This window comes from Ixodes scapularis, unplaced genomic scaffold (genome assembly GCF_016920785.2).
Source record: "Ixodes scapularis isolate PalLabHiFi unplaced genomic scaffold, ASM1692078v2 PGA_scaffold9__187_contigs__length_104089568, whole genome shotgun sequence".
In the NCBI taxonomy this organism is placed as follows: domain Eukaryota; kingdom Metazoa; phylum Arthropoda; class Arachnida; order Ixodida; family Ixodidae; genus Ixodes; species Ixodes scapularis.
The window spans coordinates 44,405,996-44,427,354 of record NW_024609884.1 but is presented as its reverse complement, the minus strand read 5'-3'; the positions used below and the strand labels follow the sequence as shown (position 1 = coordinate 44,427,354).

Here is a 21,359-nt window from a genome sequence, read left to right as displayed (position 1 = left end):
TCCAGATATAAAACCTGTAGGTTATTTTTTTTTTTTTTAGTTGTTCCCTTACAAATATTATCAATGAGTTTCAATTCAGTGTCTAATGTATTATTATACAGTACATTAGAAACTCATTGAAACTCATTGATATTTTTGTAAGGATATAGAGCAGGTTACGGTGGAATATTTTTAAAGCGGAAAATGTTAAAGATAACGCTATTAATACGCGTGTGCCTACGGAAACAACACGATACTTTGTTTAAGCTTAAGTCCAGACGCAGCCGGCGCTACGCGGTCATGGAACCGATCAAATAGCGTGAAAAGCGGAAGAGGCCTTTTTTGTTTATGATTGCTGCAGCGATGATACAAGACGTACGAACACCATGATGGTGCGCTTTTGACGCTGTCTGATTGGTACCATCAGCTCGTAGCGTCGGCTGCGTCTGGACTTAGGGTAAAACGAATCACAGTAAGTATGGCTGTACCCTTTACAGTCACGAAAATGGCCACCTCGAATTGCTATCCACGTTCTCCCGAAGTTCAGCTCCCCAGACGCGAGGCTTTTTAAAGTGCAAAACTGTAAATCTTGCGAATCTGACCTTGAATACAGGTCATGCCACCTGTATAACCAAGATCCGACCTCGCGGGACGTCAAGTCGCGAGTATATTAAGGCCCGTTCACACTCTTGCAACCGAGTAAGACCAAGAGGGGAGGCACTCACTTGATCGAATGACGTTTTAGCGAACGCCCACGTTTCACCGAATGACACTTTAGTGAATAGTCGGACGCCGCGAAGCGGCGTTTTCGGGTGGGCCAAATGGGTTCACATTTTTGTAATGAGCCGCCACAGACTGTCGCCGCGAAGCGGCGTAAAGCGCAGCGCGGCGGATGGGTTAACGCGCGCCCCCGTTATTCGCTAAAACGTCGATTCGCTCAAATGTCGCTGTTCGCTAAAACATCATTCGCTCATGTGATATGGACCCGAACGGGCCTTTAAGCGCCGTTCACACATTTGCAACCGAGTAGGACGGAGACAGACAAGACCGGTTTTTAAGCCTCTTGCGACGTCTCAGGACCGCGTGCCCTGCTGCGGAACTGGTCCTAAAACGTCGTAAGAGTCTTAAAAACCGGTCTGGTCTCTCTCGATCGTTCTCGGTTACAAGTGTGTGAACGAACCTTTAGTTTCAAGGCCTTGGGTGTTGGCTGTCTTTACTATTTTCCAAACAAGCAAGAGCTTCTCTCGCAAAACGTAGTCAAGTAGTGTTGAACGAAATAATCTATTCTTACGAGAACGTTCACCAGTTTGCCAGCGCGTGATCGAGAGGACATAGTACATCATACAGCATGCCTCCAGTATGGGTACAATCATTTCTTTATTTAATGACTACATTCATCATCATCAAAGCTTACAAAACCGAGCAACCTCTTCTAGTTGACTGTGTCGTGGGAGACGGAAGGTCTTCCCGTGTTTGTGGTGCGTAAAAAATGCTTGCGAAAGGTGGAATTTCCACAGTTCCTATCACAACATAGATTTCAGAAAGGGCCCAACAAAGACATTTTAGCTTTAGCCCACGTTGTTTTGCGTCGTGGGCACATAACTTCACTGAAATGTTTTGGTTAACACGTGTACGTACATCGATTCTTTTCATTGGATTTTCACTGCGCACATTCACTGCCACTAGTCTTGCCTCATAAACAAGGTGTCCAAGAGCGCAATGACCTTTCATTGTTTGTTTGTTGTTGTTGTTGTTTTTTGTTTTTTTTTTTTTGTCGAGGAAAAAAAACTCGAGTTGAAGGTCCTTTTGAGTCATATCAAGTGCCACTTATTTTGTGTAGCAAAAGCTGCGCACGTTTCAAAGCACCGGCGTCATTACTAAGCCTAGTAAATAGTAAAAAAAGATCCCCAACCAGCTTGCGCAAATAGCGAAGTTTTTTTGTTTAGTTATTTTCGTCCAGACCCTAATGCCCGGAGCCAGTCTCCCATTGGATGACACCGTGAATCGGTCATCCCGGAGCCTTGTGGCTCATTCGGGCTGCACGTGCTAGCGTGACCCCCTTGGCCGCGAATCACGTATCAGCCAACAGGAAAACACTCTTTATCGCGTTCCCGTATCGCAGTTTTGCTGTCGTCTCCTTTTGGAATGGTCGTACGTTCTCACGGTCAAGTTCAGGGCTGCCGATAGCAACAGAGCAGCACCCAGAAGTTACCTTGCAGTTTTGTTTTCTCGCTCCTGCCAAGTACGCCACAACATGATATGCAGAGCAGAGGCTCAAGGGGTGTGATAAAGGACCCTGTTTCCTATTTAAGGAGCTGCTCCAAGTGAAGCGTCCATCGAATCTCCAGCTTCGCTGAATCAGGATTTTTCTGAAAGGCTTCTGTTTTCTTAGGAGTAAACACTCGATGCATTCGCGAGGCTCGGTTTGCATTTCACGCGCACTCTTGAGCTTACAACTAAAGACGATTGTTTGAGAGTTATCTTTACGCCGCGTGGCGGTAGCAGCTCCTAACACTACTTTTTAAACATGTGCCCACGTGTACAATGCCGTCAGGATGGATGGATGGATGGATGCTACTGGCTATACCCTTTGTAACGGGCGGTAGCTTGCGCCACCTAACCAATGTCTAAAAAGACGAACATTTGGGGTATCGGGCAAAGAAACTAAGAAAACATCACCCCCCGCTTCTTCCCCCCGGTCGCCAACTTTCCTCTGGTCAAACCTTGTCGGCGTTACCCCAGCACCGGACCCAGGCTTATCTGGCCGTCCAGTATTGCCGCCTCAAAATGCTACACTGGTTAATCATCAGGGTTAAGAAAACTGCCTGAGCATTTTGTCTCGTTATATATAGGGTGTCTGAAATGACGAGGCTCCATCCAAAATGGGCCGTAAAAATCGGCGCCTGCACGTAGCAATCGAGACTTTTCGTCAAAGGTGTATTTCACAGGTGGGTTTTACCTTGTAAAATTACAAGGCGTAGCTCCCCCTAAGCTACGCACGCCTTCATATTTCACAAGGTAAAACCCACCTGTGAAATACGCCTTTGACGAAAAGTTTAGATTGCCACGAGCAGGTGCCGATTTTTATTGCACATTTGACATCGAGCCTCGGCATTTCAGACACCCCATAGATTATCTTTATCACAGTTGGCGAGGTGTTTGATAAGATAGGGTCCATATAGATACATTAACGAATATGTATCGGCTGAATGTTGAATGCATAGAACACCCGTGACATTCATCGCAATTTCTATCCTGTTCTGCGACTATTCACCCGAACATTTTTTGTACTTATTTGCGAAGCATAGGCAACTACACTCTAAAAAAAGCCCGTGCATCTACTTTTTCGCACAACACTCGTAGAGCCAATCACCGCAACTTACGGAGGCAGCTCAGGGAATGACGATGCCGAAACGTACGTTTAGATCAAAAAACGCAGTCTGAGTTGTGACATTAAGCAATGCAAGCGTGACGTTTTGCATTGCTTAATGTCACAACTCAGACTGCGTTTTTTGGTCTAAACAAGTTTCGGCATCGTCATTCACTGAGCTGCCTCTGTAGGTTGCGGTGATTGGGTTGCCGAGTGTTGTGCAAGAAATTAACGCAAAAGCTTTTTTTTTACGTGTATAGCCGTTTTGCCATTGTGTTTAAAAGTAGTACCCGACAAGGTAACACAAATGCTGTGGCAAAGAACCATACTTTGTTTAAAGAGCCCACCACTGCAGCAACCACTTTTAAATGCGATAGCATTTCTTTCTTTTGTTTAAACTATCGAGGTTTTCAACAAAAATGTGCAATTGATAATTCGTTTATTTCCATCTACATTGATGGTGGAGGTCGAGGGGAAAAGCTGTGAAATACAACTTAAAAAGGCCCTCGACCCCCTACATAGGCACAACAGCAGAGGTGCAGGAAAAAAATAATGCTACTTCATGCGAAAGTACAAAACGGGTGGATAGTATACGCACACAACACACAAATAAAACAAATTGAATAATCCTGGAAACATTAAACAAACCGCAAGACCACTGGTATTTTACCTATCTAGGTTTACAAAATATTCTCTAATTGTTAATTCAGTTAAAACAAATAAAGCTGTCGTGGTTTAATTATGCCCATGAACACCTTCTTTGCGTGTAGGCATAGTTTTATAATGATACAAAATCATAATTTGAAAAATAAGTTTGCTGGATCTACATTTTATTGACAGTACCATCGAAATCTTAAAGGGCTGCATGGAGTGGTAAATGAACAAGGTATCTGACTCAAAAATTAAACCTATAACACAGCGCAGCTACACCTAACTATGGGGATTCAGAAATCATCTTGTTATATCAAATGCTCATCATTAAATCTTGAATAAAAAAATGGCGCAAGAAGCTCTTCATGGCATCACGGTCTATCATACACACTTTAATAATTGCTACGGTTCAATATTGAATATTAAACTGTAAGGGTTGTAACATCAACATTTACCAAGTTTTTCATTTGACGTGGGCGCGTGCACCATCTCACTGTGAAGAAGTGTTTTTTCTCTACGCAAGCGGCTGCTCTGCAGCAAAGCGAGATGTGCAGGATCACTGTGGCCACACCTTTGAACTTTGAACTTTATTATAAGAAATTTGTGACGAAGACACCGGACAAAACAGCTTCCAATAGAAAGCTTGACCGTGTACATATACGTCCGTGGGGTGTCTCTGCACGTACGGAAGACAATACACTTAGAAAATAAAACAACACCCTTCGCCCAAACAAAATGAGCGTACTGTTTTTTTTTTTTTTTTGAGCCATGAATATTAATGTGGTCGAAGATGAAGTTGCTGAGCAATGTGGACAGGTTAGAAACAAGGGCGTGGAGTACGTAATTAGTAAGGAAATGGGAAACGATCCAGAATTCCTTGTGTCAGATACTAATGATAGATTCGCGTTTATTCAAGTTCCTCCACATCGTCTGTGATAACATGTACAACAATAAGCTATTAACTAATAGGGATGTTTTTACAATAACCACTTTATATATCAGGAAGAGCGAACCACCTAGGCAAAATCCAACCCTACCCCTATCACACTAAATGTGTTTGCGTTTTCTTCGTTTCTTTGTCCAAGAATTATTGAAGGGTGGAATAGGCTGCCTAAATATGTATTTTTGACGAATTTTCAAAAAAAGTGTTTTATAGATAGTTCTGTCGGCTAGTGTTTGATAGATAGTGCTTTCCATAATCCAGTTGTGTTTAATAGATACCTTTTCCAGTTGTTTGATCAATAATGCCTTTTTTATATCATAGTAGTGTTGCGATATATTTTGGTTGCACTACAGGTGTGCTTGGTGAAGACTGCAAAAACCCACCCTCTGCAATAATGCCTAGCGGCGATGCAGGCTTTTTTTTTTTTTAATAGTAAATAAATCTCCGTGGTGCAACAGTTCTTTGTGAGAACAGCAGACGACGGAGCTAACTAGCCCGCCAAAACCTACGTCGAGTACTATCAATGCTCAGTGGGAAGGTCGACTCAGATAGTACGTTATTTGATTCAGTGCCCGAAAGTTCTGAAAATTCGCACAAGCCTAACGACCTGCCAGTGTAGCGGGGCCCGAGTTATTAGTGTCAGTCTTGAGAAAGAAAAATTAACTTTGATCACAATATTGGCGCAAATAGCTCGTATTTAGTGAAATGTATCCGAACGGAGCATGTCATAGTTTCGTACAAATCTGCTCAGTAATCATATCACTGGACTGAACAAGGATCTGCCAGACCTGAAACGTTTAGACTATTTCCGGTAATCGCCAGCCTATAAACTAAGGTTTTTTTGTTGTTGTTGTTGTTTTTTTAACACAGAATGTGTTCATATGCTGAATATCATGCAAAGTGTAACGCTCGGGTGTGACGAAAAAGCGTTACACGCAGGCCAAGGCAATATACAGTATACAAAGCCCATCGCAGGCAATGCATAACTTCCGAAGCATCAAAATATTCATAACTCGACACAACCACAAACAGTGAGATTTACCAAGGGGTAAGCAAGAACCGGACAGCGGAATGTGCGATCCGCAGTCCGACGTCTTTGCTCGGCGCCACGAGGGGATGACAGAAAGCGCAAGCAGCTGGACTAAGTAGGACTAGGTCACCTGCGGTAGCACGCGACTGTCTGCGGCGAATAATACTTAGTACAACATACATATAGTCCGCAGACGACCGTCCGCGGCAACTCCAGCCTACTTCATCCACAAAGGACCGTTGGCGGTGAGTCAAACTTAGTCCAGCAAACACAGTTCGCAAGTTACCGTTGGGGCCAGTCACACTTAGTCCAGCATACTTAGTCCGCAGGCCACCGTCGGCGGAAAGTCATATATATAGTTAGTTCAGAATAATTAGTTCACAGGCGATCGTCGGCGGCGAGTCATACCTAGTCCAGCAATTAGTCCACATGCCATTGTCGGCGGAAAGTGATACTTAGTCCGCAGGCGACCGGCGCAGCGGGCGTATGGGGTCACAACTTCAAACAACCGCCAATAAATAGAGTAAAGGGTGCGATAAACCTCTAACCCTTGCTATTACTTCTGTTACCCCAAGGGATTCATCGCAATCCAAGAGCACTAAGCATTCACGGGCCCACACGCACCCACCAAAGAAGCAGAACCATAGACAACTTCTCGTTAAAGTATGCTCGTACCACACTCCACTCCTGAACAAATTTAAAATTGTCTTGGTCATTCTGATAAACCCGGAGAACACAAGAATGTGTCGTGTGCGCAGCGCATCAGAAACCACCTAAAGCTCCCCGTAATAAAACACAAATCGTAACGCACGCATAATGCACGCACAACACATTCTGTGCTCCACGGGCATATGAAAACGATCAAGACAAAATTAAATTTTGATGTACATTATGTATTTGCAAGAGCATGCTCTACACGCTAGTTCACATTATACAGCTGTATGTTCCTTTTTCTTCCGTACACATTTAAAATAAAAGCCGTGAACGCTACACCAGGCCAGGCAGACATTACCTGGCCTCACCTGCAATCGTCACAATAAGTGGGATAATGACTTAAAATCTGTTTATATTTAAATTTATGATTGGGTAAGTGGGTCAATATCACATGAGCGAATGACGTTTTAGTGAACAGCGGTCATTTGAGCGAATCAGGTGTCCCAAGTAGCGGCCAGGCTCTTTAAATCGCCGCTTTTGAGTCGAAAAGATCGTCTGCTAAAGACGCCGGCTCTCGGCGCCGTATGCTCGAGTTTTTACTCAGGTAAGTTCGCTCTTTGCAAATTTTACAAAAAAAAAAAAAATCCACCATCTGTTGGCAACGCTGCACAAAATCGTAGCGCGATAGGCAAAGAAACCGCATTTCGCGGTCGATTTAAAGAGCCTGGCAGCTACATGAAACACTCTGTATATATATATATATATATATATATATATATATATATATATATATATATATATATATATATATATATATATATATATATATATATATATATATATATATTTCCTATTAAACTGAGGGAGTTAGGTTCAATATAATTTGACGTAAAAAAAAAAAAAAAAAAAAAAACTTAAAGCAGAATGCTGTCATTTGATACCACGTGATAGGAGGGAACTGTTTGGTCACAATTACATTGCTGAGATGCTGAATCGAGACATGTGGCTATTCGGGCATACTGTGTAGCCAGTCCAGTAAGAAATTAATAAGTGGAATGTCCAATTATTCCGAAATTTTGTTCGTGCAGGTGCGCCAAGGAAACACAGCTTCAAAAAGTGCTCAAGGTGCATGGAAGCACTTTAAACAATAAGAAACCTAATTGCCCGTGACTTCCAGAATTGATATTCGTACGGCTGCAAGAAGGTGATGGCAGTAAGTCCGATTTCCTTCCATATATACATTTTTTGTTCAACTAGGGTGTGAGTATAGAAATTGCTGCATGTTGATTAGCCCTACTTAGTGAAAGTCCGAAAATAAGTGATGTCTAAGCTGTGTCAACTAAGAAAGGTGACTCAAAAATGTTTCTTGCAAGGACATCCACACTTTCGGGAAACATTATACTTGACAAAACATGATGGCACATTGAAAAGCTATTACAAGGTGATACCACGACAGGGCACATGTTTTAAGGGTAGAACCTGTTTCTTCCTCAATACGATCCAAGTACGATATCGTCAGCAGCACACGGAAAGAGGAACTCCGTGTACAACTGATTGCAGGTGCATGATCATATTTTCCCTTGTGAAGTCACTGTCATAAAAATATTTATAAAGAAAGTTTCGGGGGTACCACAGTGGAATGGATATATGCAACCATTGCTCTATTCTTGAAATGAAGTATGTACAAAATTCTGAAAGTAGACCCAGATTCGACCCGAAGTCTGGTAGCACAACATGCAAAGCAGCCTAAATATAGAACAAGTGTCTGCATGAGTGACACAGACAAGATCTTTACTTCTGAATGGTATTTCAGGGGTTATTTTCCCAAGCAGTGTGTAGCGTACAACACCCTGAAGTATACCGAGCCAGGTAGTAACAGCGATTTTTTATTCACTTCTGGTGTGGCAGAGCTGGACGAGTCTCCAAAGTTTGCTGTTGGACTCTGGCTGTGTATACATCAGAGAGGGAAAATATGTAGGGACAATTTTTATGAAAATGTCCAAACCTGAGCAAAAAAGTGAATTTAAGATGACAAAACATCCAGTTGGCCGCTGATTTCAGTTAATGTGTCGTAAAATGGTACACTTTAAACTGAGCTTGATTTGGACGAGGCCAATGCACAATCTAAAAGGAGAAAACCACTCCTCGATTCTTTGTCCCAGAAAAGAAGACACCTTTTCTTCTGCGATCATTAGGTGCCGGATCATATGCATTCGCATAAGGAGAAAGCATGAAAACGTAACGAGAAAAAGGGTTTTGAGCGAGGCTGAAAAATATGTTGCAAGTCATCCTCCCAATTTTGAGGATGCGTGGTAAGTCATCCTCCCAATTTTGAGAATGCGTGAAATAGAAGATAACAAGGTAAACCTATTCTTTGAAAGCTTGGCTTGGATTTATAAATATTTCCATTTTTGCAGGGATTAGCTCCAAGATCTACAACATCTGGGTGACAAGGAGGGCAGTGTGAGAAGAAAATTGGGGGAAAAGTTTGCTCACACGGACAGCCAACGCCGCCCTGGTGGTTCAACTAATGTCTTGTTCAAGATGGCTGCCGTGGTACCGCAGCCTTTTATCATACGAGTACATATATTTACTCATAATGAAATAGCTGATATTATAATAAGCCTGATATCTTCAAAGGCTTCATCGAAATTTAGAAATATTCCACCTCCTGCAGGGATGAGCTCTTGATCTGTTCATTTGGGTAAGAATGGAAGAGCATGAAAAGGACTGTTTTTTTTTTTTTTTTTTAGACAGGCTGAAGACAATTTTGTAAGTCATACTAAAAATTTTGTAATATGCAAAATAAAATGAGAACATAATAAAATAGCAAATATGGCAATATATTTATTATCATTAAAAGTTTGCTTTAAATTTATAAACAGTTCTAGTTTCAGGGTCACTTCATACTGACTAGTAGGTTTAACCTATCCCTTACATTTCCATAAAACATGCTGTATACACAATTTATAATGATTTTTATTCTCTCACACATGTTATTTCTTGCTAGTATTTGTCTTGGCACACGAGAGTTCAGATAAACTTCAGTGGCAGTAGTTGCACTTTGGGTGACATTTCACACCATTCACTCCACACTTGCAGCCAGCAGAAGTATCTCCTTTCCCCTGAAAGAAGAAGTACCCAGACTAAATTGCTTGCTTCACTTTAGTGTCTAGCATAGTCATTCTTATAGAGGAATTAGAATACTGTTAGTGACATGCTATGACATGCTAATCATTTTATTTAATTTTTTTTTTTTTTTTCAGCCCATTCTGTGATTAGAGAGAGAAACCTCTGAACCTGATTCATCCATGGGTGCAGCCTCGGCTTAAACTATGCAAGCTGAAAATGCAAGCTCATATGCTTATAAAATCTCTTCCATAGCATGAGTATACACAGACACGTTTTTTTTACGATACAGGCTGTTCTCCTTAGGCGTTACAGATTTGTTTTTAAAAAGCCAAAAAATCTACTTTAATGTGGTCTGTGCAGGTGAGTTATGCGGCTAGGCAGACATAATATAGGGGGCTAATCAACATGACAAGTCGAATAATTTACTAAAATTTGGTAGTTAACTTTTTTATTGGTGAAATTAAACATATGGTTCCAATTATAAACGTGCTGAACGTCATCAAAAACCACTAAATCAACAATTTTTAGAAATACTGAGTGCGTGGGAAGTGCAGTAGAGTGCCAAAGTTAGCACTTGTGCAACAGCCACAAGGCTGGCGGTACGAAAACACGGATGATAAAAGATAAAAAAGCGCTCGGGCGCATTATTGCACCCGTGGCCTTGTGCCTGCTGCATGAGTGGTAACTTTAGCACTCCAATGTGCTTCCCACGCGCGCTAAGTCTTTCTAAAATTAACTGATTTAGTTGTTTGCAATGATGCTCGGCAAGTTTCGATTTGGAACCATTCATTTATTTTCACTAAATAAAAAATCAATGAGCATATTTTAGTTAATTAGCCAACTTATTGTGACGATTAGCTCCCTATATTATGTCCTCCTGGCCATATAACTCGCCTGCACAGACTGCATTCGTGTAGCTTTAACAGCATAAAAAAAATGCTATTTCTATTTGAAAGAAAGCAGCATTCAAAAATATTCCCAGAAAAAAGCCAATTTTAAAACTACTTCATAGCCAAAGCACATTCTAATTTTTTTTTTTCTTTAAAGACATAATCCTATGAAAGTCAGCACTTTTTCCTTGAGTATAAATTAACACCCGCCCACTGCAGCGGCGTAGCCAGGAATTTTTGTCAGGGGGTGCTAAAATGCCTGGGATGTCCAAGACTTGGGGTGCAGATGGGGGGGGGGGGGGTTCAAAATGTATGTGTACATTAGGGTCGGTTGGATTTTGGGGGGCGGGGGAGGCTGAAGCCCCATAAGCCTCCCCCCCGGCTGTGCCACTGGCCTATTGTAATTCATATGTATATCCTGGAAGTTTAATTTTACTTTCTGTCTTATTGAAAAGGCTGCACTTTAACCTAATTGCTACATAACTCACATTAGGACCCCAGCGAGGTCCCTTGGTGACCCAGCAGATTTCCATCTGGCAAACAGAACACTTGAGCCAATCACAGCCCCACTTCTTCATCACAATAACCTGGCACTGTGGGCAATGCATGGCCTGGCCTTCTTTCACCATGTTCTGCAAAACAAGCAGAGGCATTCCAGTAAGACAATGACACCTTGAAGACATCCCCAAATGGCCAGGATGCCATTGGATGTAATTTTATAGGCCCCCTTAAGATAAGTGTATCTGGTTACCTATGGACATCCTATCAGAAATCAATGATAGTATCAATGGTTAATATTTAGTAAATGTCCCTTTAAAGTCTAGGGAAAATGCATGAATAGCCAACAGACTCACATCAAGGTAATCCTTGGTCTGTCTTGCCTCATGGCCATTGGGGGCATTAAAGTCCAGTTCATCCTGGTACTGAAGACAGTTCTTGCCTTCGTGAATGGCACGGCAAGTCAAGCAGTTTGAGTGGTGGCACACAGGACATGTGAACACATTCACATTGTCTTCGAGCATGCACCATCCAGGGCAGTCGGCTGTCTTGCAATGGAAGCTGTTGGGTGCCTGACTTTCAGCAGTCTTGACACTTCGTGACAGATGGTACTCGTAAACTTCAGGAGGTACCAGCTGCAAGCCCAAGACCACGTCACTCCAGTTGAAACCTCAAAATGATGCTCAATCAGCAAATACAGAGATCTTCAGCCGCCCACCGATTTTTCAGACGCCAAAATTATAACAGCAACTAAATGTTTGAATGCTGTAAAACTCATGCACAATTTTTAAAATTTTGTTTGCACTCACCAGATTATTGCTGTGAGCTGATTAGGGATGTGCAAATAGTGGATTTTGAGTTTGAAGAGAATTTGAAGCGTATTCGAAGAGAATAGTGGTTTTGGCTGAATATTTCCTAATCGAATACCAAATAGTTTCTCTAAGCCTTTCACTACTGCACCATCCTTAAAGGGACCATGAAGGCAATTTAATTTTTTTTTAAAAAAGGTGTTTTCGGAAGCATTGGGGTCCTGGCATGCCACAGAATTTTTTCTAGAACGTTGTTACTCTTATTTCTGTACCTGCAAATAAATTTGCAAAACCGGAACAAACATTCAGATTTCTTCCCTTTTTCGCCTCTGGAAAGAGAAGTGACGTCAGGGAGCACTGTCGGCATCGGTAGGATTTAGTGCACACTCAGTGTGGTTCCCGTGGTTTGCTCTAGTGCACGGCGGTCTGTGAAGAAAACCTGGAAGAAATGGACGACAACGCCGCGCTCGCAGACGAGTTTGAGCTCCAGTTCAGCGACCTCACGCCAACTGAACGGGAGATGCTGCTAAAGACGCAGAACTCTGGATTGGCGCTTTACCGAGGCCGCTCCAGACCTACCACCAACTCCTCGGTCGCCGCCTCAGAGCGACTCCCCGCCCCACTTTTACCCAGACTCCGGCTGACGTGAAGGTGCTGCTCAAAGTCTTCTGGTCGGAAATGCAACGAACAAATCCTGACACCGCTGTCCACAGCTCTACGCAAGATGACGGAGTGCAACCAAATGCTGCGCATTACTGCATCGGTCGGCAGTTTATGCAAACTAACGTCGCCCGATCGACCGCACGTCTTTAGCCGACTTTTCGCGCAACCTACTACTGCACATAAACGTGGCATGATTGGTGAGACACCAGTTCGCAAAGCGAATATGAGACGACGCACGAAACCAGAACCAAAAGTCCGCCGTCCCCGGCGCTTGTACCTTTTTCTTTTTTTTTTTGTCCATGGTTGCTCGATGCTTGTTACGCGCCAGAGGTAGCAGAGCGGGATGCGTTCAACCAGTGACAAACGGAGGGATCGCTTTAGATTATGCTTTTATACACGGTATGAAACCTATTAATTCCCAACTACAACTTCAAAAGATTATCCAACGTTCAAATAAAAATTTTTCATCACATCTCACCACCGAAATCGAAACCAAGAGCGCGTCTATCGTTTGAACCAATCGCCAGACGAGGAGCCCGTTGTCGTCACACTTCGACGGCGCACTTTAGTTCACCTTTCTGCCGCCGCCTCGGTGGGGTCTCAGGCATCGTTCCCGGCGCTATTATTACCGCGCCTGTTTGCTCGATTGGTGCAACACCCAAACTGCTGTTCGGGCTAGAACTTGGTCAACAGTATCTGAGACGTGCCTGACATCCATTTCAATCGTCGAATAAAACTTCGAAACTGCCTTCATGGTCCCTTTAAAGGGAAACTCCAGTCGAAAACGAAACCAAAATAAATGACTGGTATCGCTTTAGTAGCACGTAATATGATCACAGCCAAAATATTACGTCAAAGTGAAGCCGCAAAATCCACTAAAACCGATTTTAAAGATGCAACTAGCTGCTCTCTGGCGGGCGGCAAGCGGGTTAGTTTTTAGTCAAGGAACACTGGCACAGCACCCTTGTGACGTCACATTGCGGTGCAGCTGCAGTTGATTGGTCGTACTGTGTACCACATTACCCTTGTGACATTACGTCGTGGCCATATGGCTGATGATCACTGTTGCCATCCCTCTAGGTTTTGCCGTAGACGCTCGAAACCGAACTTTGAGCCGTGATATTTATAAAAACTACACAAAATACCGAAAAAAAATTATACCTTATAATTCAGGGACCCTGCATTAGCTGAAAACAGTCATAATCCCAAATTCGAAACTATTGACCGGATTGCCCTTTAAACGAAAACACAGCTGAACTCGCGAAGGCCGTTCCTAAGCTTCCACTTGTCCATTTCTAAGCTAAGTTAATTTTAACCTGGCTATATATATATATATATATATGTTTATGGACTGTGGCCTCAGAAAGTCTAATTCCTACAGTGCAGATCAGTAAATGATGCATTTGACATCAAATTAAACCTATCAAGGTGTTCAGATATACCCAATTGAGAGGATTTATAAATCTTCTAGCTATATGCAAATATCTCTCCTTCATTCTAGACTTTTAAAAAGAATAATACAATCGCAAATGATTAATGCAGGTTGTTGGGGCACTCTGCCTAACATATACTTACACAATATAGCCACAGTTTAAATTTAAATATTTTTCTGCACTGTAGATACCAGCATTCACAAAGTTGCCATTTCTTTTTTTTTAATACACCAGGCATGCCTGAGCACGATCCCACTTTGAAAGTGTGCTTGTCTCCTAAGCATGTGACTGCGCTATTTCTATTCTTTGAAATGTTGATCGTGGAGGGTTAGCCCTGTTGAGCGTGCTTCTTACCAAACACCGGTGTACTGCAGAGAAGCAACACCCTTTTTCAGAGTGTTGATCACAGCTTCCACGGGTGTTGCTTGTAAGCAGTGCACCGGTGCTCGGTAAGAAGTGCACTCAATGGGATAACCCGCCATGATCAACACCTCGAAAGATATAAATATTGCAGTTCATTTTGAAGCAAATATTGAATAGCATATCATTCTAAACTACTATTCGAAAATTTGAATATTCGCACAATCCTAGAACTGGGTTGCCGCCATTCAGGTTTTAACCTGTACTCCCGAGACCACATCCTTTGCAATACAAAAGCGAGACAGAGGTCATAATAGTCGGATTTTATGTTCCTGCATAGACCAGTCTGTAAAGTCGCCACCATCGCAGGCATTCCTCTTATGTCCTGCATTTATGTGTGCTTCTCACCAATAGGCCTAGTAGCAAAGGGACCTGGGTCAGTTGAACATTATCTACAAGAGGTGACAAATGGTGCCAACTGCATCTTCACTGTCTGATCCAACATGCAGCAAAGCATCAATCAATTTTTTTCCGGTTGTGTAGCAAGCAGAGTGAAAATAAAGCGACATTTTCAGTCAAACTCGTTTTCCGAACAGCTTGACTTTTTGTACATTGGCACAATCCACGTAAAGTGTGAAAAATCGGTCGGCAACAGTAGTAACATGCTCATGCAATCTGTGATAGCTGTAAAACGCAGAATTTATTTTTACCTCAGCCTCGTCATTAAAGCATGGAACAAACGACTGAGGCATAATGAGAAACAGAGAGCGCTGAGTCACCGAGGCCAGCCCTGGATTTTCTTCCGTAGAATTAATCGTAACTTCGCAACAGATATTGTCAAATCCTTCGTGCATTTTCAACACTGTGATCAGGCTTTCAGTGTATAAATACCGGGTGTCCCAGATAACTTGCACTAAAGTTTAGAAAAAAAAAACTAAACGCTCTGCGAGAGAAAAACTAACTGTATGTTGTTAAAAAGCGTTTTGGGAAAGTGCACAATTTTTTTAGTGTGCCTAGTTATTTAGTCAAGACTAATTAGCTCATTTTTTAATTATTCGTTTAGGAGCCGAGGTGTGAATTGGAAAGTTGTACAGCGCATTGAGAAACACCCAATTAAGGTGTTTCCAACATGATACACTTTACGCGCTTCTTTTTATTAGCCTAAAAAGAAAGCCTGCAAATTATGAAAAACAACAACTTTACAATGCGCTTGCACCTCCCGCTAGCAGCATACTCAGACGTGCTCTGTCGATGGAACAAGGTCCACCTTATCAGTGGTGCACTGTCCGAGGCGAGACTTTGTGGCAGCAGGTGCTCGCACTTATCTTCGGGGACTACCCCCAAACAAAGCCCTGTCTCGGACAGTGCTCCAGTGATAGGGTGGACTTTGTTCCTTCACAGCACGTCCAAGAGCCCTGCAAGCGCGACGCGCAGGCGTGTAGTCACGTGGTCTTTTAAATTTCACGGGCCTTCTTTTTAGGCTAATAAAAACAAGCGTGCAAAGTGTATTATGTAGGAAACACCTTAACTGGGTGCTTCTCAATGCGCTCTGCAACTTTCCAATTCACCCATCGGCTCTTAAACGACTAATTAAAAATTAGCTAATAAATTTTACTGAACTAAATAAGAAGGCACACTAAAAAATTGTTCCTTTCCCAATAAGCTTTCTAACAACATACAGTTGGTTTCACTCTTGCAGAGCACTCCATTTTTTTTGTAATGTTTGGTGCAAGTTATCTGGGATACCCTGTAAATATTGCATTTGAGCAGATACACCACAAACTTTCATACCACTCCTTTTTTTTATACTGGGCTAGGACATAATTTTCTAAAATAAACCCCACACAATTTTTTTAGATATTTCCAATGGATGTCTAAATACTATCGCTTTTTCTGCACCATAATTTCCAATGTACAAGTCACATTATATTTTTTTCAAAATTTCTGTTGGTGTGTTTAATACAATCGTGTGACTTATATGCGCTTTTCTATTTTACAAGTATGGACCTTAACTGTGCAAGGCGTAGGCTTTATCGACATTTATGACAAAGGATGAACGGCAGAGCACTCTTCTAACGTACCGAAGACAGTCCGAAGCATGGCAGCATAGGTACACAGCTGCATCAACTCTGCACGCCATTCTTTGCAGCACTCATTAACTACTATGTATAAAGCAGTGTAACTTACACAAAGGTGCAACTTATACTCTAACCTTTTTTATGAAAAGTCGTTTTTGGGGGAGTGCAACTTATGCAACAGTGAGACTTGCAGACCGGGAAATATGGTACACAAGTATCCTGTGATGTATTATAAATTTGCAATTTCTTTCACCTCTAGTTGTTTATTGTGATACAAAAATATTGTTCCTATTTTTACCAAGTCAATTTTATTGACTTGTGGATACGAGCATATTGATAAAGATTGCAAAGCCGTGTATGGGTGCCATCATAACTGACCTTAACTTTTGTTTTCTTTCATTTTGTTCACTCCGCTTCATCACTGTGGTCGCACGACAAGTCGTTAAATTTCTAGACTCCACAGTGTTCTTGACCCCAAGAGAGGCTTTGTCTGTATCTGTCCCTGCCAATTTCGGTGGCTGGGCATCTTGGCACGGCAGCAGAAGGTCAGTTACAGCGACACAAATTTGGCACGTGGAAAACTCGTCTATATTGTTTTATGTATTTGCTATATCTGACAGTGTCACCCCCCCCCCTCCCCAACCCAAAAGTGTAACCTAGGTTAACCCCAAAAAGAAACAGACTAAACTAAAAAAATAAATATAGTCCCTAGCTAGTAGTTTCCATGAGTGCTCTAACTAGAAACTTGTCTAACTAGCTCTAGCTCTAGTTCTAACTAGAAACTTTTCATCTGTTACATGCCCTTGCACAATGGTTGTATCAATTTTAGTTGGCAAACTTTTTTGAGCTACCTCGACAGGGCAGGCAGCCAGAGGGCAAAAACTGCCACACGAGGCACTGCACTCACTGCCACGAGTTGGGATTAAGGTTAACCAGGTTGTTTTATTCTTCAGCTTCAGGAAGGAGGGGGAGAAGGCAGAAAGTATTGACATAAATGGCACAGGCTCAATATACAGCCTGATGAGCTCTTATTTTATGTTCGCTACTAATCTAAGTTCGTAAGAGATCGAAGAGGGTTTATAGAGCATGCAAGCTGTGCCACACTCTTTTGAATCGCCTTTCACTGGTGTCCACATTCTTTTATTATTAATGTAGCATAAGCTTGCTTGCACTTGAGGATCTGTTTTAACAGCTCTGTCCCTCAGACCTAGAAAGTGGACCATCCTTTATTTAGCCACCACCCCACAGCATGGCTGTCAATACAGTGTCCCATTTGGCAGTTTCTCCCCTCCAGCCGCCACTTTCGTCACGGTACCCAATAGTTTTTCCGAGAAACAATGAGAGTACTCACAGCTTTGATTTCTCTCTCCTGCAAATGACTAGAGCAGGAATACTCTTCATTCCGAAACGGGCACTTTACCATGGCTTCTTCGGCATATCGCACAGCATTAGAAAGGCAGTCTCTGAAAATAATTTACAACAGTAATTGTCAGTAATCTTGCTGGCCTATACAACTTCCCAAAAAATGCTCCTAGGCTGCCGCCTTGTTGCTGATGATAATGCAACTGGTGTGACTTTCGTGGCCCCCATCAGCTAGAAATTTTCTGTCACTCTCTTCGACTGTTAAAACCTGCTCAGCGTGATTCTCCACTTGTGTTTTGCAGTTTTGCATTCCAAGTTTTCCAGCCTTTCTGGAAAGTTTCCACTTTATTTTCCTTATGCATGCTGGGTTTACATCTTCCACTGTAAGAAATACGGCTGGTAAGTGCCTGCCATTCAAGTGTTTCTGCTCGACATTTACGGAAAACGAAGGAAGGGAAGAATGATGAACAGCCTTCGACACAATATTGCAAACAATGACAACTGTTTTCCCCACTCCCAGGGACAATCCAAGCAGGGTCCTTCTTAGTCATTGCCAAAAATAGGTGTTTTGGTTGGGGTGAGGAATGGATCAATCATGTCCATTCCTTTGACTCCTGGATTCCAACCGAACGTCGCAACGTGACTGTCGTCGACACTGTATGCTGTGTTATTTGAGATCTTTCTGAAATAAATCCTTTTCGGACAAAACTGCCCTGTGTAAACATACAATATATTGTTTGAATGTTAACCCTTGCTAAATTTTATATCCGAGTCCTGTCGCGTACGTCGGTAAACACGTTATTTGTGCGTGTGAAATATGCATGCTTTTCTGCTATCTTCTGTTGTAAATTAATTTCCGACAGCTAAGCACTTTGTCGATTGACACGGCTGAGCAGGAGTCAAAACTCAGAAAATAAAACAAACATTCCAGTCACAATCATACTGTCGCACGCATACCCAACAAAAATAGTTTGCAGTTTGTTTTTTATTTCAAATGTGAAACAATGCTTTCTCAATGTCATCGAGAAAATAGATACACCATGAAACACAAAACAAAATAAACAGAAAGAAAAGGCAAGAATTAAACCGCCAGCAGTGTCTGAAATTCAACCTATGCAGGCTGCGCCTATCGAAATCAACAATCCACTCGGTTGGGGTTAGCTGGGACGCCAGTGAGAGATTAGCCTCAAACCAAATGAGCATGCTCAAAAAAGATTCTCTTGTCCCTGGGGACGAGTGCTTCTCGGAAAGGTGTATAGACACATGGGCGTACCAACCGGGGAGGGGGGGGGGCAAGGAGGGTGCTTGCCCTTTCCCCCCCCTCCCCCAGTTTTCAGTGGGGAGGCAAGGCATGTGTTTTGCCCCCCCCCCCCCCCGAAACAGTTGCCACTGGGAAGGGCAAACACTGGCCGGCGGCACCCAAGGCATACCAAGGGTACTGCCCCCTGGTGGAGGGTCTGGTTTGCACCCCACTCAAAAACGAGTTGGTACGCCACCGAGACATCCGTACTACTGAAAATCCATTGGCAACAGTGCTGACCGAGGGCATGCAGAGGAAATAATGAGGCACACCCTTACTAAAGCTCTGCTGAATAGTGAAGCTAATGCATATGGTTAGTGCCTACACTTGCGCCCCTCGCTTTACACTTTACGATACCTTATAACGACAGGGTTTCATCTGCCTCTAAATTTACTGGGTTACTTCAACCTTTCTGATCAACCAACGGTCAATTGTTAGATCTAGCATGACAAATTACCAGAAGTTATGTGCGAAGCATTGCCGAAAACAGTACTGCTTCAAAAACTGCCTCCATAGAAAGTAGTTTTTCAGATTTATCCAAATCACAAAATTATTCAACAGTGGGTACCATATTTATTTGAAAATAGGTCGACCTCTTTATGAGCAATGCCTGCAAGTGTATTTCTCTGCAAACCCTCAAGAAGAGCCAATCATTGCAATTTACAAAAGAGGCCCGGGGAATGACGAGGCACCGAAAACGTTGGAACATAGAAATGGGATCTGTGTGGATCACACATTTTTTATTCCAAACATTATCTTGGCCTTACAATTCACCAGCTCCTTTCGTAAGACTTAATGATTGGTCTCCGTGGGTTCTACGGGAAAGTAGACACATAGGTCTGTTCATAAAAAGATTGACCTATTTTCGAATAGACATGGAAATCACTAAAGTTTTCCGAAAAATAAAAAAATAAAGCGAAAACCAAGTTTAGTTTAGTGCACAAGAGGTATATAAAAGAAATTAGCATTCAATATGCAGCAACATATATTATGCTGCCACACTGTTATGACTAACAAATGCTTGGGGCTGCTGCTAATGTGATAACAATTCAGAACCATAAAAAAATTAGGGCCTGGCAGTTACTATAGCTTATGTCACTGCTTCTACAAGCTAAGGCAAAAGCACTGTGCCACAAAGCCAAGCACTGTCAATATGTATGACTCTCATTAATTCAAACTCCAGGAAGCCACGAATTTTGTTTGAATTCTGAAAAGTTTGAATTATCAGAAATTTATCTAAATATGATGCAAGACAAAATTATGATTTGCCATATGAATGGCTACACATACAAAGCAGATATTTATTGATTTCCTCTACATAGGCCTACTGATCATAAGCAGGTATGCCACACATGAAACATTTGTGAAAGGCATGGCATAAGTTTATTTATCCCTTAAAAATGTTGTTCATTGTGGATTGTTTAAGAAAGCACATGACAACTCAAAACAAAATTAAGTTTCTTCATCAGGCCAAGAAGTTGTCTAATGTGAACTATTAAGCAGGGGAGACATGAGCCACGAAAACAGGCACCGCGCAGCAGTTTTCATAGCAACTTGCTAAAACTCTGTGACGTGGATCTATGCCATACCGCCACATCACAGCGTCTGTGCAAGTCGCTGTGGAAATTTCCGCGTGGTGCCCGTTTTCATAGCTCATGTGTGCCCTGCTTCAGAGCCGTCTATACAGAGAGTTTGGCCATTCATTGTAAAGTATAGAAGTCAAATGAGGAGACACCACGAGCCGAAAGCGAGCTGGGCGTGTTCCAGGGCATCTTCACAAATTCGAATGTGGCCAACCAAAAGCCGGAAACAATACCCTGGCAGTAATTGCAAGAAAAAAAAGATTAATAAATGTGTCAGAGTAACTCTTGGGGACTGAAAATATGGTGCACGTGATGTTTCAACCGCGGTCATCCAAAATCATGGTGGAAGAGTGCATAATCCGTACGCCAGGCACCAAAGGCCGGGAATCTGCCGTCCGAGCGGTCACACTCCGTTCGAGCAAAACAGAGTTCGAGCAGCACATTCGTTTCTTAGATCTTTCTGCATTATCATAATCGAAAAATCACGTGCACCCTATTTTCAACCATAAAGGAGTACTACATTTAACTCTTACGTTCTTAATAAAACCACATATCTATGATTAAAGCTGTTTCTCGCTACCACCGCTAGGGGATTCTTTTCAACTTCTGGTTGGCCAAGAGAGC

General features: G+C 42.4%; 1 protein-coding gene and 1 long non-coding RNA gene across 5 annotated transcripts in view; one reads left to right on the top strand and one right to left on the bottom strand.

Annotated features, from left to right (window-relative positions):
• The window catches only part of LOC115317712, a 33,108-nt gene extending 22,369 nt beyond the window's left edge, over positions 1-10,739 (top strand). Inside the window, exons 2-4 of one of the 3 annotated variants that reach the window (XR_005717696.1) lie at positions 7,716-7,840; positions 9,045-9,207; positions 9,894-10,739. This is a non-coding gene — a long non-coding RNA (uncharacterized LOC115317712). Of the gene's footprint in view, positions 1-7,715; positions 7,841-8,789; positions 8,940-9,044 lie in introns of all 3 variants that reach the window. The other 2 variants (XR_005717697.2, XR_005798933.1) reach the window with 2 other exon arrangements.
• Positions 9,450-21,359, bottom strand: part of LOC8037132 — a 34,812-nt gene continuing 22,902 nt past the window's right edge. For both annotated transcript variants that reach the window (XM_029977401.4, XM_042287214.1), the window contains 4 exons: positions 17,842-17,953; positions 11,504-11,782; positions 11,138-11,281; positions 9,450-9,752 (listed from right to left, as the gene is read on the bottom strand). In XM_029977401.4, coding sequence (XP_029833261.2) covers positions 9,672-9,752; positions 11,138-11,281; positions 11,504-11,782; positions 17,842-17,953 — 616 coding nt within the window. In that variant the 3' untranslated portion in view covers positions 9,450-9,671. The remainder of the gene's footprint in view (positions 9,753-11,137; positions 11,282-11,503; positions 11,783-17,841; positions 17,954-21,359) is intronic.